This window comes from Aquarana catesbeiana, linkage group LG07, assembly GCF_042186555.1.
Source record: "Aquarana catesbeiana isolate 2022-GZ linkage group LG07, ASM4218655v1, whole genome shotgun sequence".
Lineage (NCBI taxonomy): Eukaryota > Metazoa > Chordata > Amphibia > Anura > Ranidae > Aquarana > Aquarana catesbeiana.
The window spans coordinates 218,124,500-218,144,321 of NC_133330.1; the positions used below are offsets into that span (position 1 = coordinate 218,124,500).

General features: G+C 43.2%; 1 protein-coding gene across 1 annotated transcript in view; it reads right to left on the reverse strand.

The window, feature by feature from the left end:
• RTCA (RNA 3'-terminal phosphate cyclase) overlaps window positions 1-19,822 on the reverse strand; it is a 56,584-nt gene that overhangs the window by 21,641 nt on the left and 15,121 nt on the right. The window contains exons 4-6 of the mRNA XM_073593045.1: window positions 13,123-13,266; window positions 6,167-6,290; window positions 406-464 (exon numbers count right to left, since the gene is read on the reverse strand). Coding sequence (XP_073449146.1) covers window positions 406-464; window positions 6,167-6,290; window positions 13,123-13,266 — 327 coding nt within the window. The remainder of the gene's footprint in view (window positions 1-405; window positions 465-6,166; window positions 6,291-13,122; window positions 13,267-19,822) is intronic.

The window sequence follows — 19,822 nt, forward strand, 5'->3', positions numbered from 1 at the left end:
TCCCCAAAAACCTCACCCCCTCAGCTAAGAGTGGGAAGGAGAAGGAAGGCTGGTAACCCTGCAGGCTCTGCTCATGCAGAGAGGCATGTGAGCTGGCTGCAGACAGTTCGTATCTCATATACTAGGGCTGATCTGGCAGGGATCTGTGTCAGTTTTCTATACTGCAAACTGCCAAGATCCCTTTATTAACTGGATGCAGAACCCATACCAGTACCTATTTTACTGTGAAACAGAAACTGGAACAGGTGGAGCAGTGAAGTAAATATTTTTTTTGAGTAAACATTCTCAACTCCATACGTAAATGAGCCTAAAATATAGCGTATGTGAACAAAAACAAGTCATATTACAATACATGTAACAAACACAAGGTTACATTTCATTATTATTTGTTAAAAATTGGTTTACCTTTTCCTAATGTCACAATCCAGCTTAAAACCAAACCGCTCTGCAGCAGGCTTAAACACCTGAATGAAACACAGATTAAAGAAAGATTTGAAAGTATTGGTCAGAATAAGTCATAAATGTACAATTCTATTTATATGTTCGTGTCCTTGTACTCAGGCATGTGACTGCTTTGACTGGCCATTACGAGGTACAGAACACCGTGCAGAAATACAGCATGCCTGTATTTGGTAGGTTGTTCAGCCACCATGCCCTCCGATCAAAGATCTGGCACCCCCCCCCAATCACAGCATGACTCTTGAACATGTCCCCGGCTCAAGCACTGCATCTTGTCTCAGGCTGAACAGACTATAGAACACAGGCAATACTGTGGGGTTGATTTACTAAAGACAAACAGACTGTGTACTTTGTAAGTGCAGTTGCTCCAGAGCTCAGTAAATGAGATAAAGCTCCACTTTGCAAAGACTATCCAATCAAGTGCAAAGAAAAAAAAACAGCTTTGCTTGCACATGATTGGATGATGGAAGACAGCAGAGCTTCCCCTTATTTACTAAGCTCTGGAGCAACTGCACAGTCTATTTGCCTTTACTAAATCATCCCCTGTGTGTCTTCACAATGTCCTGTAACCCCGCCACCCACTATCAGGAAGAAGAGGTGCATGGTCACATGACAGAACTTTTTAACCTTGAGAAAAAGGTAAGAAAGGCCATTCCTGAAACGAAGCAAAAGCAGTTATGGAGCCTGCATAGTAACTGTATTAGACAATGATATTCAGAATGGACAACTGTTATATTGTCTGCTGTTTGTTTTGAGTGATGTTTGCTCATCTGTGTTTGTTGGATAAATAAAAAATGGGAAAGTGTCTATAACTTTGTATGTCCACAACTACTTTAATACTTACAAATCTTTTGGCAGGTAAAATAGGTTGAATGTACAGTATGCATTTCAAATTTGTATTTAGCCATTTACCTGGAGTGTTAATGTCTATTGTGGCCATAGTGCACATAGTCTTAATTGTTCTTTATAGTAAACACAGGCTGTAAACCCCATGGGCTGAATCAGCACAAAGCAAATCTCAGCATGAGAGCAATGCAGACAGGCTCATGCATAATAAATGCAGCCATTCTCCCATATGGAAAGGCTCTAATGTAGGTACAATATTAGCTACACACTATACAATTTTCATAAGTGATGCGATAGACACCATGGTTGCTTGCAATATTTGGCTGCTGCATAGTTCAACAAATGAGCAGTAAACAGTATGTAGAATATCATCTTTCAATATGCTGGCAAACTCCTGCTGGCAAAATAAAGTATAACTAAAGACAAAACTTTTTTTTAAGTTTTAGATAGAATGAAGAGAGATTAAAATGCTTGTCAGTGTTTATTGCTGTCTGTGTCCCCCGTTATGGAGATTCACCCTCTCTATTTGTACTGTTTACCATTATCATTGAAAGTAAAAGAAAATTCCAAATTTTGGGTTGTCCCCAGAAAAGTAATAGAGGGGAAATCTTCCAATTGGCACAGTAGTTCTAGTTACCTGAGGGTCCAAGGAAATCCATTAATTTGCAGGGATTTCCTCTGTTTCCTCTGTTTGGCTATGGGACAGGAAGTGAAGGGAAATCTATGCAACAGGACACAGATAGTGAAAAAAAAAACTGACAGGGCTTATAACCCTCCCTTGCACTATCCAAAATTTAAAAAAAAGGTTTTGCCTATAGTTCTACTTTAATCATTCTATTCCAGTAAAGAATGTATATCCTGAAGCTGTTATGCACGGAGTATGGATAAATACATAATTTTATATCACAAATGGCAACATACTGGGCTGCAGGTAATAATCACAGAGTATATAAAAAAATGTGTTGCAATAATACTACTTTGTCCCCTGTAATCCATAGGAAAACACAAAATAGTCTACTTTGGTTATTATGATCATCTGCTTTTTTTATAGGCAATTAATAAAAAAGATAAAAACACATGGATGCCCTAAGCCTTGGAGTAAAGCCAATTTGAAGAAGTCCAAGAGGTGAGGACCCCAAATATCACAATGAGAATGCTGGATGCCAATTGTGACATTTTCCTCCAAGCCTGCCAATATACAGATGCAGGGCAGATGTTGTGCATGCTGCAGAGAAAAGGGAACAAATGCTGAAAGAGCACAGATTTATTTAAAAAGGTTTGATAATGAGAGCGCCCAATGTTCTCAAGTGCTCATTATCATTCTGTGGATGAAGGGTAACTGTACTGAAAGAATTATGTAAGTTGCCATTGCTGATTTCTGGAAAAGCTAGTTCTTAGCAGTCACATTCAACTGGATATGTTCTGTAACGTTAAAGACATTTTGTAGCTTATCCAAGCCACGTCTTTAGTTCCTTTTCAAGGATGGTTGTTTCAGTTGGATGCAGATAGCCTCTTTCACTCCTTTTGTGAACCAGTTGTCCTCTCTGTCTAAAATGTGCACCTCAATTTAAAACACATAAGAGTGTCCTTTTTAGGAAAACTCTTGATCTGAAGAACTTTCCTTTCTATATTGGACCATTCATTTTTTTAAAAGGTTGTTTCATATCCCCAATATACAGGCCCCTGCAAATAGCAAATTAAAGGGTTTGAAACCCTCATTTTTTTTTTAATACATTTTTTCATACTTACCTCCACTGTGCAGTTCATTTTGTGTGGCCCGAACATCATCTTCTGGGGCCCCCCGGCGGCTCCTCCTCGCATCGGTAAACCCCCTGGGAGAAGTGCTCTCCTGGGGGGGGTTACCTTGCGGGAGGCGCTCCCAAGTCCTGCATTTGCATCTATAGACACAGAGTACCGGACTCAGCCCTGCCCTCTGGCGCCCGCGTCACTGGATTTGATTGACAGCAGCGGGAGCTAATGGCTGCACTGCTATCAATCTATCCAATGAAGAGCCGAGAACCCCGGGCAGAGAGGTACAGCGCGTCTCCTCCGAGGGAACGAAGGGCTCAGGTGACTAAAACGCGGTCAGTGTCAGAAGTTTTTTCACCTTAATGCATAGGATGCATTAAGGTGAAAAAACACAAGGGTTTACAACCCCTTTAATTGTTAATCAAGTGTTGGAACTGTTGGATGTACACACTTCTGTCCCAGTGTATTGCTGGGCTTGAAAAGACACAGGGATGCAATGTTTATCAAAGATCTTTCTAAAAATTTTCCTAACAGTCCAACTACATATGGGATGACTATATATTACTCTGTGTTTTCTGCTTTTCCCCTCTCCTCAATTATCCTACATTTCTGCTTGACCATGTGAATGTTTTAAAGTGGTTGTAAACCATCACATATACCCAGTTAAGTGACTGGCCTCAGGGGATACACAGAGATAAAAGAAAGCCTCCTACATAAGCTGTACCTGTTTATCTGCAGTATTCTCTTGCGTTCAGGATTTATAAAGCTTGTCTGAGCTTTCAGGAAAAAAAAAAAAAAAAAGGACAGAGAGCTGAAGTCACACTCTGCAGAGCTCAGTAGGGAGAGCTCTGAGAGCTGGTTGGATGGAAGGAACACACCTTTCACACAGCACACAGGAACAGAGATGAGGCTGTCAAGCACAAGCTGTGTTCCGGAACTCCCTCCCCTCTATGGTTTAACCCCACTCTGCAGGAACTATATTCTTTGCCCGACACCAAATACTGGTACTCCATGGGGGTAAAATATCTATGTCATCTATACAATGCTCAGGGCTTCAAATCTTTTCAACTGAGACTTGACTTTGACTTACCACGCTCTTATTTGTTCTACTATTATCAACTTAGACATGCTATCCAAGCTCAGTTTGGATACCTAAAGGACCCCACTAACTTGCCCCCACCAGAGAGACTGCTGAGACAACCTGATCCTAACAAACTTATTTCTGCTTACTACACTGCCCTAATGACGGATTTTAACCCCAGATTTAGTAAAGCACAGGAAAAATGGGTATCCATGGATATTTCACTCACAGAGGAAGACTGGACTGAGTTTAGTGACACATACAAAAGCACAGTTATTTCATCTAGGGACCGAGTTTTCCACCAATCCCACCTTACCCCGGCAAGGCTGTATAAAATGGGGTTGAAGCCCTCGGCTGAGTGTTTCCGTGGTTGTGGAAGGGATGCTGACTTCATGCACTGCTTCTGGACCTGTCCAGTGGTTCAGGACTTTTGGGTGGAGGTGGGTTCTTTCATTTCTTCTGCTCTAGGTCTCCCTAACATTATTCACCCTAAACATGGTTTACTAGGGGTCTTTGGTGACTTACAGATATCATCACAGGCTTAGAGACTATTACGTATCCTTTATTTTTATGTCAGAAAGACTATACTGTTGTCCTGGAAAGGTATACAGACGTCTCTGAAATCTCTCTGGCTAAAATTAATTAATGATGTTATACCACTGTATAGACTTACTTTGGAACTCAGAAAATGGAAAAAAATGTTCCACAAAATCTGGGGCAGATGGTTGGCCAGCCCCTTGACCCTTTCTTTATAATGTATACATAGTATGATTCACTTGCAGGCCGTGCCAGGCTATATTATATATGCGGATTTCTAATATTACTATACATCGACAAAATGCTTGTGTATGTACCTATGTGATTACTATTAGACTGCTGTACCACTATTTGTCTTTTCTTTACACACGAGCTATGTACTTGATAATGTGTACCAAAGATTAAAACCAGCCAGGCAACCAGTATTTTTAGAAAGCGGTCAGCAATAACAAGCACCAAATTTCTTTCCATACAGGCTTCCATTAAAGACAATCTTTTATTAATCCTGAGCTGTCTATACAAAGCTTGTAAAAAGACAATGGAGTTGATTTACTAAAACTGGGGAGTGCAAAATCTGGTGCAGCTGTGCATGGTAGCCAATCAGCTTGTTCAATTAAGCTTTGACAAAAAAAAAATGAAAAAAAATAAAAATTATGGAAGCTGATTGGTTTCTATGCAGCACCAGATTTTGTACTCTCCAGTTTTAGTAAATCAACCCCAATTTGCCTCCTAAAGTCCCGGATGTGACAAAACGCGCAGGGGCAGGACTTCCGGCTTGAGCTACTTCCGCCTATTGGAACACAGGTCAGCACCCATGCGAGCTGGAGCGGCGGCGTTTCTATACAAAATATTGTCAGATTATTCCGGGTGCCAGGATGGGCACCACACATTGTGAATGTAATATTTTATATTTGCATTCGTTTTTAATTAAACAGTATTACCCTATGAGATCTCTCTTGGTTTTCTCTCCGTACGATGTGGATTTGAGAACCATCATGAGGATATAACACCCAGCTTGATTGATGGTATAATACACAGCATGGCTGTGATTTAATCTCTCATTGACCTCCCTCGGCACAAGCTTAAGTGGTCAACAACTTCTGGTGAGTTTGTACTCATAGAGAACACTTGGAGTGGAAATTGAGGTGAAATTGCACGGAGTACATACTACATTTTTTTAAGAAGAATTGCACAACATCGGTATGCACTTTTTTTCCTGCACAATAGCACTTTAATTTGGGCTGTTTATAACATTAAGTACTGGATATTTTAAAACTTTTATTTCAGCACTAAAGCACATTTTGATTGTAAGGAGGATTTATGCACTTCCAGATGTGTTTTTGTATTACATTTAATAGGTTGGTAGGGCAAGCGCAGCTCTTTTCTTTTATACACAACCCTAATTTGTGGTTGTATGCTCTATGCTGCCCATGTATTAAATTATCAGTGATTCATTGAATATTTTATATGATTTACATGAGAAATCATACTCACCATTGTAGTATAGTCAATCTGTGGTGCCATCTCAGCATTTGTACCACCTTTGAAGATGAGTTCACAGGGGGACTCAGCAAAAAGGACGCAGGGGAGTGAGACTTGAAGCAGCAAGCACACGCTTCTACAGGGGACAGCGAAGGGGAGAATATAGAGTGAATAGCAATATAAGCAGCACAGAGACCCTAACTCCTCCCAGTTCTCTTAGCCAGGGATGAGCTCCGGCATGTTTGGATACTAGTCTAAACCTGCCTGATCTATCCCAACAGAAAACTGTCACTGTGGACCGCCAATCATAAGTGGTGGAGGAATTCCTTGCCCCTCAGCCACACATTTATAGTTCCTTTGTATACGTATGGCTGTGAGATGAAGAATGCCTCTGCTGTTTCTGACTGATGCCTGGCGGGATAGCTTAGGCAGATTTGGACTAGTATCAGAACACAATGCAACCCATACCCACTCTAAATAAAATGTATTTCAGGCTGCCAGTGTCTCTGTTGGGAAAACTCCCCTTAATTTCTGTCTTGACAATACTGAAAGTAAAGGGTAATCACTCTCAGTGCAGATAAAAACTTAAGCTTTTTTGTTATTTCCAATGTCTTTCCTGGGAAAAATACACACACATATAATCTTCACTTTACATGATAACATTTAAAAACAGGACAAATTATTCTAATTGCAATAAAATTTCAGTTTTACCTTTTGGGAAGGATCTGTGGCTTTGCTGCCTTAAAGATGGCCATGGATGAACAAAAATAAAAAACACACAATGGATTCCCCCCATTCAGGGGGGAGATAGAATCCTCCCGGCTGTGGTATTGTATTTTGAAAGTGGGACCTGCAATTGGCGAATGAAAAATTTCCAACATTCTTGTTTAAGAGAAGCCGATCATTAGATTGACTTCACTCTAGCGGGAATGGCCATAGATGGATCAAAATGTGTTCAGTCCCTACTGAACCAGCCACATTTTGATCCATCTATGGCCAGCTTAATGTAATGCTGTAGTTGCCCTGTGAGGATTTATGGGTCTGCATTCCGCATGGAGTGCAATATTAATCCTTTTGGGCCCTGAAATTCATTGATTTGACATACAATCCATAGATAAATATTTTTGGCTCCCAGAATAAGACAATGAAAGTTTAACATAAAAGAGATGATGCCCCAGGTCTAGCTTGCACACTTTACAAGACTGGAGAACTCTATTTTTGCAGCCGATCCACAGATAACCAAAAAGGTAAATGTGACATTCCATTAGAGAGGTAGACCCATACGTTACTAAAAGGTGACTGTGGCATTCCATTAGGGTAGGAGAGTCATAGAACCCTAGAAGTGGCGGTATTCCTTTAGTGCAAACCTTGACTATAAATTTGAGACTGAGATAAAAGGATTATTAACCACTTAAGGACTAGCCTCGTTTTGGATTTTAGGTGTTTACATGTTTAAAACAGGTTTTTCTGCTAGAAAATTACTTAGAACCCCCAAACATTATATATGGTTTTTCTTCTAACACCCTAGAGAATACAATGGCGGTCATTGCAATACTTTTTTTTTGCACCGTATTTGCGCAGCGGTCTTATAAGCGCACTTTTTTTGGAAAAAATTCACTTTTTTGAATAAAAAAATAAAACAACAGTAAAGTTATCCCAATTTTTTTTTATATTGTGAAATATAATGTTACGCCAAGTAAATTGATACCCAACATGTCATGCTTGAAAATTGCGCCCGCTCGTGGAATGGCGTCAAACTTTTACCCTCAAAAATCTCCATAGGCGACGTTTAAAAAATTCTACAGGTTGCATATTTTGCGCTACAGAGGAGGTCTAGGGCTAGAATTATTGCTCTCGCTCTACCGGTCGCTGTGATACCTCACATGTGTGGTTTGACCACCGTTTTCATATGCGGGCGCTACTCGCGTATGCGTTCGCTTCTGCGCGCGAGCTCGTTGGGACAGGGGGGTTTTAAATTTTTTTTTTTTTATTTTTATTATTTATTTTAAAATATTTTATTTATTTTTACACTGTTTAAAAAAAAAAAAAAATTGTGTCACTTTTATTCCTATTACAAGGAATGTAAACATCCCTTGTAATAGAAAAAAGCATGGCAGGACCTCTTAAATATGAGATCTGGGGTCAAAAAGACCTCAGATCTCATATTTACACTAAAATGCAATAAAAAAAAAAAAAAAAAAAGTCATTTAGAAAAATGACATTTGAAAAAATATGCCTTTAAGAGGCGTGGACAGAAGTGACGTTTTGACGTCGCTTCCGCCCAGCAGTATCTTGGAGACGAGTGAGCGCCATCTTGGCCTCACTTGTCTCCAGACACACCAGGCAGAAGGACGCGATCGCCTCCGCTGCTACCGACGGCTCCGGTAAGCGGCGGAGGGCACCGGATCGCGGCGGGAGGGGGGGTGCCCCTCTCCCGCCACCGATAAAAGTGATCTCGCGGCGAATCCGCCGCAGGGACCACTCTTATCTGAAAGCCGGCTGCCGCACGAAAACGGGGATACCGGGGTTATGGCAGCTAGCTGCTGCCATAACAACGATATCCCCGTTCAAACTTAGGACGTATATATACGTGCGGCGGTCGGGAAGTGGTAATCACCGTACTGCACAAAACAGGGGTTACAGCATGTACAGTGACTTGCAAAAGTACTCACCCCCTTGGCTTTGTACCTATTTTGTTACATTGCAGCCTTTAGTTGAATGTTTTTTTTAAATCTGAATTATATGTGATGGATCAGAACACAATAGTCTAAGTTGGTGAAGTAAAATTAGAAAAATATATACATAAAACTATTTTTCAGAAATAAACTAATAATTGGCATGTGCGTATATATTCACCCCCTTTGTTATGAACCCCATAAAAAGCTCTGGTGCAACCAATTACCTTCAGAAGTCACATAATTAGTGAAATGATGTCCACCTGTGTGCAATCCAAGTGTCACATGATCTGACATTACATACACACACCTTTTTGCAAGGCCCCAGAGGCTGCAACACCTAAGCAAGAGGCACCACTAACCAAACACTGCCATGAAGACCAAGGAACTCTCCAAACAAGTAAGGGACAATGTTGTTGAGAAGTATAAGTCAGGGTTACGTTATAAAAAAATATCAAAATTTTTGATTATCCCTAGGAGCACCATCAAATCTATCATAACCAAATGGAAAGAACATGGCACAACAGCAAACCTGCCAAGAGATGGCCACACACTAAAACTCACGGACTGGGCAAGGAGGGCATTAATCAGAGAGGCAGCACAGAAACCTAAGGTAACCCTGGAGGAGCTGCAGAGTTCCACAGCAATGACTGGAGTGTCTGTACATGGGACAACAATAAGCCGTACATTACATATAGTTGGACTTTATGGCAGAGTGGCCAGAAGAAAGCCATTACTTTCAGCAAAAAACAAAATGGCACGTTTTGAGTTTGCGAAAAGGCATGTGGGAGACTCCCAAAATGTATGGAGGAAGGTGCTCTGGTCTGATGAGACTAAAATTGAACTTTTTGGCCATCAAAGAAAATGCTATGTCTGGTGAAAACCCAACACATCACATCACCCAAAGAACACCATCCCCACAGTGAAACATGGTGGTGGCAGCATCATGTTGTGGGGATGTTTTTCAGCAGTCGGGACTGGGAAACTGGTCAGAGTTGAGGGAAGGATGGATGGTGCTAAATACAGGGATATTCTTGAGCAAAACCTGTACCACTCTGTGTGCGATTTGAGGCTAAGATGGAGGCTCATCTTCCAGCAGGACAATGACCCCAAACACACTGCTAAAGCAACACTTGGTTTAAGGGGAAACATGTAAATGTATTGGAATGGCATAGTCAAAGCCCAGACCTCAATCCAATAGAAAATCTGTGGTCAGACTTAAAGATTGCTGTTCACAAGAGCAAACCATCCAACTTGAAGGAGCTGGAGCAGTTTTGAATGGGGAAAAATCCCAGTGGTAAGATGTGGCAAGCTCATAGAGACTTATCCAAAGCGACTTGGAGCTGTGATAGCCGCAAAAGGTGGCTCTACAAAGTATTGACTTTAGGGAGGTGAATAGTTATGCACTTTGACTTTTTCTGTTATTTTGTCCTATTTGTTGTTTGCTTCACAATAAAAACAAAACACAAAAATTTCAAAGTTGTGGGCATGTTCTGTAAATTAAATAATGCAAATCCTCAAACAATCCATGTTAATTCCAAGTTGTGAGGCAACAAAACACGAAAAATGCCAGGGGAGTGAATACTTCTGCAAGGCACTGTAAATTTAACCACTTGACATCTGAGCCTATTTTGGCACTTCTCTCCTACATGTAAAAATGATCATTTTTTTGCTAGAAAATTACTCAGAACTCCCAAATATTATATATGTTTTTTTTTAGCAGACACCCCAGGGAATAAAATGGTGGTCATTGCAACTTTTTATGTCACACGATATTTGGGCAACAATTTTTCAAACGCATTCGTTACAAACGCACATTTCATGAATTAAAAGAATAAAACAGTAAAGTTAGCCCAGTTTTTTTGTATAATGTAAAAGATGATGTTACGCCGAGTAAATAGATAACCAACATGTCACGCTTTAAAATTGTGCACACTCATGGAATGGCGCTAAAATTCAGTTCTTAAAAAGCTCCATAGACGACACTCAACATTTTTTACAGATTACCATTTTAGAGCTACAGAGGAGGTCTCGTGCTAGAATTGTTGTTCTCACTCTAATGCACACAGTGATACCTTACATGTGTGGTTTGAACAGCGTTTACATATGTGGGCGGGAATTATGCGTGCGTTTGCTTCTGTGCGCGAGCCGACAGGGACGCTTTATATTTTTTTTATTGTTTATTTTACTTTTTATTTTTACACTTTCTCTTAAATGGTTTTTTTGATCACTTTTATTCCTTTTATAAGGAATGTAAATATCCCTTTTAATAGGAATGTTGTGTGACAGGTCCTCTTTATGGAGTCTATAAGACCTATAAGACCCCACATCTCTCCTCCAGGCTGGAAAGAGAAAAAATAAATAAAAAATTAACCATCCCATGTTTTCCAGCTGCGATTGCGACTTTGTTTACAACCGCGGCCCAGACGCGACATTGTTGCGCAAATACAGTGTGACATAAAAAGTTGCAATTTTTTTTTTAAACCACCATTTAATTCCATTGGGTGTCTGCTAAAAAACATATATAATATTTGGGAGTTCTGAGTAATTTTCTAGCAAAAAAATCTGGTCACTGGAAATCTCTATGCTAGTCATTCGGCAGTGGCGGATTCTTTCTCCGAGTCCCCGATGGTATGGGAGAACCCGGAGAAGCACTGGAGGGCGGCGGGAGGGGGATGTTCTCTCCTGTCGCCTGCAAGAACGATCAAGCGGCGAAATTGCCGTTATGATCGTTCTTACCGTGCACAGAATCGCCGGCTCTAAAAGACGATATCTGGATGATGCCTGTAGCTACAAAATGAGCCTTTACAAACACTTTAAACATCTTGCTAGTTACATAGACAGTAGATCTTTTAAAAAGAAAACCAGAGAGAGCAGACCCATAGAACCCTAGAAGTGGTAGTATTCCTTTGGTACATCACACCCACAGATTTTCATAAAGCAAATTTAGTATTCCATCATGGCAGTAGATCCAGTAATTCCCAAAAGGGAAATATTGCATTGCATTAGGGCAGCAGACCCAGTTTTCCCATAAAGAGACTATAGAATTCCATTAGGGTGGCAGATCAGCAAACCCCATAAGGCAAATATGACCTTCTATTAAGGAAACAGACTGGTGGAATATGGACTTTTGATCTACAGGAAATTTTGTCCAGTGGCTATCTGACTATGATATTTAAAACAAGCATGCTGGATGGCAATGCTGCTCCCTCCCTCAGGTACAGTGCAGTGTTGTAACCCTGGGACAGAAAGTGTGTTACTGATGGGGAAATTGCATATTACCTTATTTAAAGTTGTCCAATTGCCTCACAATATTTAAGAATGGCTCGAAGCCTTGGCTAAGGGGCCATACAGGATAAAGTCTGGTTACCTTTGCTGACTCATGCTACAGGAATGTGATTGTAAACCGACTATATGGACAAGCCAGCCCACTAGTCTTCTTTCAGGAATGTGTCATTTTCCTTAGGTCAGATTGCAGCCACCACATCTAAAAACTGATAAAACTGCAATATATTTTTGTTCTTGGGTTTAGATGCACTAATCACACTTATTTTCACGGATTCGATTTAGACAAACATCCCAAATTCTATACAGGAAGGAAAAATCCCAAGTGCTGCACATCCTGCAAAGCTCAACAGTGTCTACTGTAAAAGTAGCCTCAGGCTTATGCCGCGTACACACGAGCAGACTTTACGGCAGACTTTGTCCTGCGGACTTTTCGACGGACTTTCCGAATGAACGGACTTGCCTACACACGATCAACCAAAGTCCGACGGATTTGTACGCGATGACGTACGACCGGACTAAAACAAGGAAGTTCATAGCCAGTAGCCAATAGCTGCCCTAGCGTCGGTTTTTGTCCCTCGGACAAGCATACAGACAAGCGGACTTTTCGACCGGACTCGAGTCCGTCGGACAGATTTGAATCATGTTTCATTTCTAGGTCCGTCAAACTTTTGAAAAAAAAAAAAATTCCACTGGAGCCCACACACGATCGAATTGTCCGACAGACTCCGGTCCGCCGGACCAAGCATGCCGTAAAGTCCGGTCGTGTGTACGCGGCATTACTCGTGGCTAAGCCGCATGGGACAGAGGTTGCTTTTACTATAGACACCGTTGGGCTTTTCTGGATGTGCGGCACTTGGGATCTATTCTTTATGTATGTTTACACATGAAGCCGAACTCGCCCCCAACCTACACTCCTTAGCAAAAGTCACCGGACCTGGACAGATAAGGAGCCTGAAGCAGCACCCCAAATTTTTGGCTTTTATCCAATATTATATGCCAACTAACCCAGCTGTCTTTGTATCAGCAGTCAGTGCTCCTCCTTTTATCCTTCCAGGTGCAAAATTGATCTCTGTTGATCCAATATGAGCATTTTCCAACTGCCCACAACACAAATCCCGAACAGTCTCTAGTCCAGATAAGTGCTGTGGCCTAGGGAGAGGACAGAAAACGTTAGGCATAGTAATAACCGCAAATAGTGCTTGTTTTCTGTTCTGGAGATGTAAAGGCTAATTGGAAATACCCTGTCAAATGAAAACTTTTAGGCAATACTGTTATGTTTACATAATATAATTTGATGTGAAAACAACATTTTTACAGCCACCAGTAGTAGTCTATTGTTAAAATCTATTTACCAAATCAGATCCCAACTTTGATTAAAGATTTGAGACTGAGATAAAAGGATTAGTAAAGTCTAATCACTGCACTACAAAACAGGGATCACAGCATGCATATTTAAAGAAGAAAATGGCTGACACTAATTTACATCCAATTAACAGCTATAAATATGTTTTTAAAACATTGATACGTGTTAATATTATTTTTGACATGAGGCTAATTACATATGTACAGTATCTCACAAAAGTGAGTACACCCCTCACATTTTTGAAAATTTTGCAAAAATAGGATTTTTTAAAACAGCTTACCTGTAAAATCCTTTTCTTTCGAAGGACATCACGGGACACAGAGCCACAGTAATTACTGATGGGTTATATAGGTATCACTGGTGATTGGACACTGGCACACCCTATCAGGAAGTTCAACCCCCTATATAATCTCTCCCCCTCGCAGGGATACCTCAGTTTTGTAGCCAAGCAATATAGTGTATTAGAAGAGGGGCGGGACCTCTGTGTCCCGTGATGTCCTTCGAAAGAAAAGGATTTTACAGGTAAGCTGTTTTAAAAAATCCTATTTTCTTTCTCGAACATCACGGGACACAGAGCCACAGTAATTACTGATGGGATGTCCCAGAGCAATGCTACCTGAGGGGGGGGAACCACGACCAAGTAGGGTGCAATCAGACCTGAGGACCCTGTACCGCTGCCTGCAGCACACTACGCCCAAAGGCGATATCCTCATGCCTTCTCACATCCACCTGATAGAATCTGGTGAATGTATGAACTGAAGACCAGGTTGCGGCCTTGCAGATTTGAGCCATACAGGCCCGGTGATGCACTGCCCAAGAAGCACCAATAGCCCTTGTGGAATGTGCCCTGATCTGAAACGGAGGAATCTTCTGTTTCAAACCGTAAGCTTGAATGATCAACTGTCGAATCCATTTAGAAATGGTAGCTTTTGACGCTGCCTGTCCTCTATTGGGACCCTCTGGCAGCACAAACAAAACATCCGTCTTGCGGATCTGAGTAGTTGCCCCTAGATAGGCCTTAACTGCTCTTACTACATCCAACGAATGTAGAGATCTCTCTTCCGGGGAACAGGGATCTGGAAAAAAGGAAGGTAGAACAATGTCTTGGTTTAAATGAAAATCAGAAACCACCTTCGGTAAAAAAACTAGGATGAGGGCGTAGTACCACTCTATCCTTGTGTATAATCAAATAAGGCTCCTTACAGGAAAGAGCTGCTAATTCTGATACTCTTCTAGCAGAAGAGATGGCCACCAGAAAAATTAATTTCCTTGTCAACAAGACCAAAGGAATCTGACTTATTGGTTCAAAAGGCCGTTTCTGTAACACAGCCAGGACCAAATTCAAGTCCCAGGGGTTTAGGGGCGCTTTAACCGGAGGATTAAGACGCATCACCCCCTGCATAAAGTTTCGGACCAAAGAATGAGAAGCAAGTGGCCGCTGAAATAATACTGATAAAGCAGAGACCTGGCCCTTGATGGTACTCAAGGCCAGCTTCATCTCTAATCCCATCTGTAGAAAATCAAGGATTCTACCTATGACATATTTCCTGGGATGCCAACCTCTGGATTCACACCAGGTTATATAAGCCTTCCAGACTCTATGATAAATCATCCTGGAAGCTGGCTTCCTTGCATTAATCAAGGTAGATATGACAGGACCTGAGAGCCCACGACTCTTCAGAACGTGGGTCTCAATAGCCAAACCGTCAAATTTAGCGTTTGTAAGGCAGGATGGAACACTGGACCTTGAGATAACAGGTCTGGGCGTTCCGGTAGTGTCCACGGGGAACCTACTGTCATCCTTACTATTTCTGCATACCAAGTCCTTCTGGGCCAAGCGGGGGCCACCAGAAGTACCGACTTCCTTTCCTGCCTGATCCTGCGAAGGAGTCGTGGTAGTAGCAGAATAGGCGGGAATGCGTAAATCAGTGAGAACCGATGCCACGGAATCACCAACGCATCCGTCCCGCATGCAAGAGGATCTTTTGTCCTTGCCACAAATCTGTCTATCTTTTTGTTGAATCGGGATGCAAAGAGATCTACATCTGGAACCCCCCATCTTTGGCATATGGCCCAAAAGACGTCGGGATGCAGAGACCATTCCCCTGGAAGTAACTGCTGGCGACTTAGATAGTCCGCCTGCCAATTTTCTATTCCCGGGATGAAAACTGCCGATATGCATGGCACATGCATCTCTGCCAGACTAAGATCTGGTTCACCTCTTTTTGAGCATCTCTGCTCCGGGTGCCTCCCTGATGATTGACATAAGCCACTGCTGTGGCATTGTCGGACTGGATCCTGACCGGACAACCCTGTAGCCTGATAGTCCAGGCTTTTAGAGCTAGATGTATCGCCCGGATCTCCAGAATGTTGATGGGTAAGGTCCTCTCTGTTTTGGACCATACCCCCTGGACCGCAGCCTGTTCCAGAACTGCTCCCCAACCTGACAGACTGGCATCTGGTGTTACCACCGTCCAGGTAACCGGTAGAAAGGATTTCCCCTTCTGCAGGTTTTCGGGTATGAGCCACCAATTGAGGCTCTGATGCACCGCATGCGACAGGTGCATCGGAAAGTCTAATGCCTGAACCTTCTTGTTCCAGGTCGACAGAATACTGTGTTGCAGCATTCTTGAGTGAAACTGAGCATAGGGAACTGCTTCGAATGAAGACACCATCTTCCCTAGTAGCCTCATACAAAGGCGGACTGAGGGACCCTTCTTGGTCCTTACTGTCAGAATCAGCTCTCTCAAAGCAGTGATCTTTACCTGGGGTAGAAATATTTTCTCCTGGCTTGTATCTATAATCAGACCTAAATACTCCAGTCTTCTTACTGGTTTTAGGAAAGACTTTTCTAAGTTGAGGATCCAACCCAGGTGTTCTAGATACCTGACCGTGGTCCTTAAGTTTCCATTCAAAGAGGCTACCGACCGGTCTATCAAGAGCAGGTCGTCTAGGTATGCTATGACAGCTATACCCTGAGCCCTTAATCTGGCCAAAGGAGGAGCCAAGATCTTTATGAACACTCGAGGTGCAGTGGCTATCCCGAAAGGCAGAGCCACAAACTGGAAATGGCGCCCTCCTACCTCGAAGCGCAGAAACTTCTGATGAGCAGGAAAAATGGGCACATGCAGATATGCATCTCTGATGTCTATTGATGCCAGAAATTCTCCTCGCTGCAGGGTGGGAACTACTGTTCGAATTGATTCCATGCGGAAGGATTGAATCCTTAGGAATCGGTTCAGATCCCTTAAGTCCAAAATGGGCCTGACATCCCCATTTGGCTTTTGGACCGTAAAAAGGTTGGAATAGAAGCCCAATCCCTGGTCCTTTGCGGGAACTATCATAATGACCTCATGCGACAAAAGTCGCTCTAACGCTAGAAGGAACGACTGCTTCTTCTCTGGGTCTCTGGGAACATTTGATCTGAGGAACCGAGGAGAAGGGAATTCCTGAAACTCCAGCTTGTACCCTAAGGTTACCGTGGAGACTACCCATCTGTCCTGGAAGTCCTCGTGCCAGAGCTCTGAGAACTGTCGCAGTCTTCCCCCACTCGAGTGAGCGGGGGCGCCCCCTCATGCAGAGGTCTTAGTGTTTTGCCTAGTAGGCTTCTTTCCCCAGGACTTCTTTTGTCCCTGGGGTTGACTCTTGTCTCTGGACCCCGATGGAGGCGGCCGTCGAGACTGCCTGGAGGCTGAAGCCCCCGGCGCTGGGGAAAGAGTCCGTTTGAAAGAGGGACGCTTACTCTTCTTCTTGACAGGTAAGAGAGTGCTTTTCCCACAAGAGATTCTCTTGATATAGTTATCCAAGTCCTCTCCAAACAACCTTGCACCACGAAATGGAAACCCAGCCAGTAGCTTCTTACATGGTGCTTCGGCTGACCAATTTTTCAACCACAGGATTCTACGTATATGCACCAACCCCAGTGAAAGACGGGAGGTTTGCACGATAGAATCTCTAATGGCGTCAACCACAAAGCATAAGGCCGCTGGAAGGTTAGCAAACCCCTGGGCCTGCTGTTCAGGTAATACTTTGATGACCTGCTTAACATGGTCTCTTAAGTATTGACAGACTCCAATCGCTGCTACTGCAGGTTGGGCCACTGATCCTGCTAAGGAGAAAACATCCTTAAATAGGGATTCCATCCTTTTATCTACAGGATCCCTGAGCATCTGAGCATTGTCTACAGGACAAGTCAGGCTATTATTTACGGAGGAAATGGCGGCATCAATAGCCGGTATTCCCCACATTTTAATAAACTTTTCTTCCATCGGATAAAGTGTTGAAAACTTTCTCGGCGGAAAAAAACGTTTGTCTGGGTGATCCCACTCAGAATAAATAAGCTTTTCAAGTAAAGTATGAACAGGAAAAGCATGTGCTGCTTGGAAAGGTTTCAGTGACCCCAAAGCAGAAGAGGATTCTTTAGCAGTTTCAGGTATGGGCAACTTAAATGTGGAGCGGACCAATCCAGTGAGGATCTGCACTAAGACTTTCTCCTCTTGGGAAGTCGCAGAGGGTCCCTCTCCACCTGAATCCTCCGAAGAGGAATCATCTGTCCCATCCCGATCCTCTGAAAGGGATTCATCTCCTTTATCCCAGAGCTCCTCTGTCTGAGGGTCTTGGGGAACAGAGGAAAGCCTAGTGCGTTTTCTTCCACTGAGTGAAGACGTAATCAAGGCCATTAATCTTTCCTCTAGACCATTAATGGTTGAGGAAAAAACCTCTTGTGTAATATATACAGGGGCTGAAGTGCCAGAAGCAGGTGTAGCCCCTGACCCCGATGGCTCTCCCTGGCTAGCCGTCCCTGGCCCATCTTTAGGGGGGGAGGATGCTGCCGACAGGGGGCCCTCAGAACCTGAACGAGATCCCCTAGTGTCTCTGGTTCCTGGGGTGCTTGAACCTCTTCTACCCATAGTGCAAAGCAACAAGGTGTGAGGTATACAAATGAACACTGCCCGCTGAGCGATGTAGTCTGGCTAAAAGCCTTGCTACCCAATGCTCAGTCTGGTGTTACTTCAGTAAATGCTGCCTAGGAGAATGCCTGTGTCCCACCTTACATGCGACCGTCAGCTCTGTGTCTCTCAGAAGGCTGAGTGCACCTGTACAGAGTGCCTTTAATAGCCTGCAGCTGGCCTGAGTGGGAGTCTAAGCACTCTGTGCTGACATCCCGCCCCCTCCTCTACCGCCCCCCCCTCGAGTTTTGAAAACAACGAGCGCTTCCCGCGCTGCCGACTCTCCTGTCATGCTTCCGGAGAAAGGCTGGGGATGGGGGGGGGGGGGAGGGAGGCTGGTAACAAGATCTGCCTGAACGGCTATCTTAAGAGATGGTGGCCATTAGGCCGCAGAGCCCGGGTGGTATAACCACTTTCTAGACCCCTGTGGCCCCTCTCTAGCCTGGGGGGGAACATTCAAACATGAGAAATCCCCCTTTCCACCTTACCTGCTTGCAGCCTGCTTGAGACGCTGGGACATAAACAGCGATTACAACACCTGAGACAGAGTCAGCATGTGTAGGTTTGTGCTCTTGGCAGCCCCCGGTGGTCACAATAGGCATAGCATGCATTTACCTTAAAGGAGAAAAGCCACTAGAACTCAAAAATTCTGTGGAATCTCCTCTTACCTTATCCAGCCGCAGGGTGCTGTTTACACAGACCCAATCTTCACCTCTCACGGTGGGCTCCGTTTGAAAAAACCGTCAGAGACTGGGGCCCCCATCAGTAGGGGGATCCAACAGTTCTGGGACCGTAAAGCACCTCGCCAGAAATTAGGAAGTTTAAAGCCATTTTCTGATCTGCGGGGTCCAGCTCTCTAAAAAGAGAAGCATTACGGGTAAAACCTCGTTTCTTCGGACACGAGGCCCGGGTACCATTCAATTCGGCCATGAAAAGACACTTTGAATGGATCCGGTTCGCCTGGCTTGCCCCAGTATAGGATCTTAGGATATTCCCTTTGGAGCTCAGCACAAGACATCTTTACACGTCCATCACCTAAGACACTGGCGTAAAAACTGAGGTATCCCTGCAAGGGGGAGGGATTATATAGGGGGTTGAACTTCCTGATAGGGTGTGCCAGTGTCCAATCACCAGTGATACCTATATAACCCATCAGTAATTACTGTGGCTCTGTGTCCCGTGATGTTCGAGAAAGAAAGTGCATTTTTCTGTCTGCATTTGTCCTGTGAGGTCACTTGCTTCTTTCTTTCTCTGGGCTTCTATGTGCAGTTTGATAAGTTGCAGTACATTTGTAGACATCTTTGCACATTTGCGGTGGGAAAAATGACTGCACTGCAATAATGTGAACTATGCCAATAGGATTATCTTGTATTTGGACTGTCTATGCAGTTGG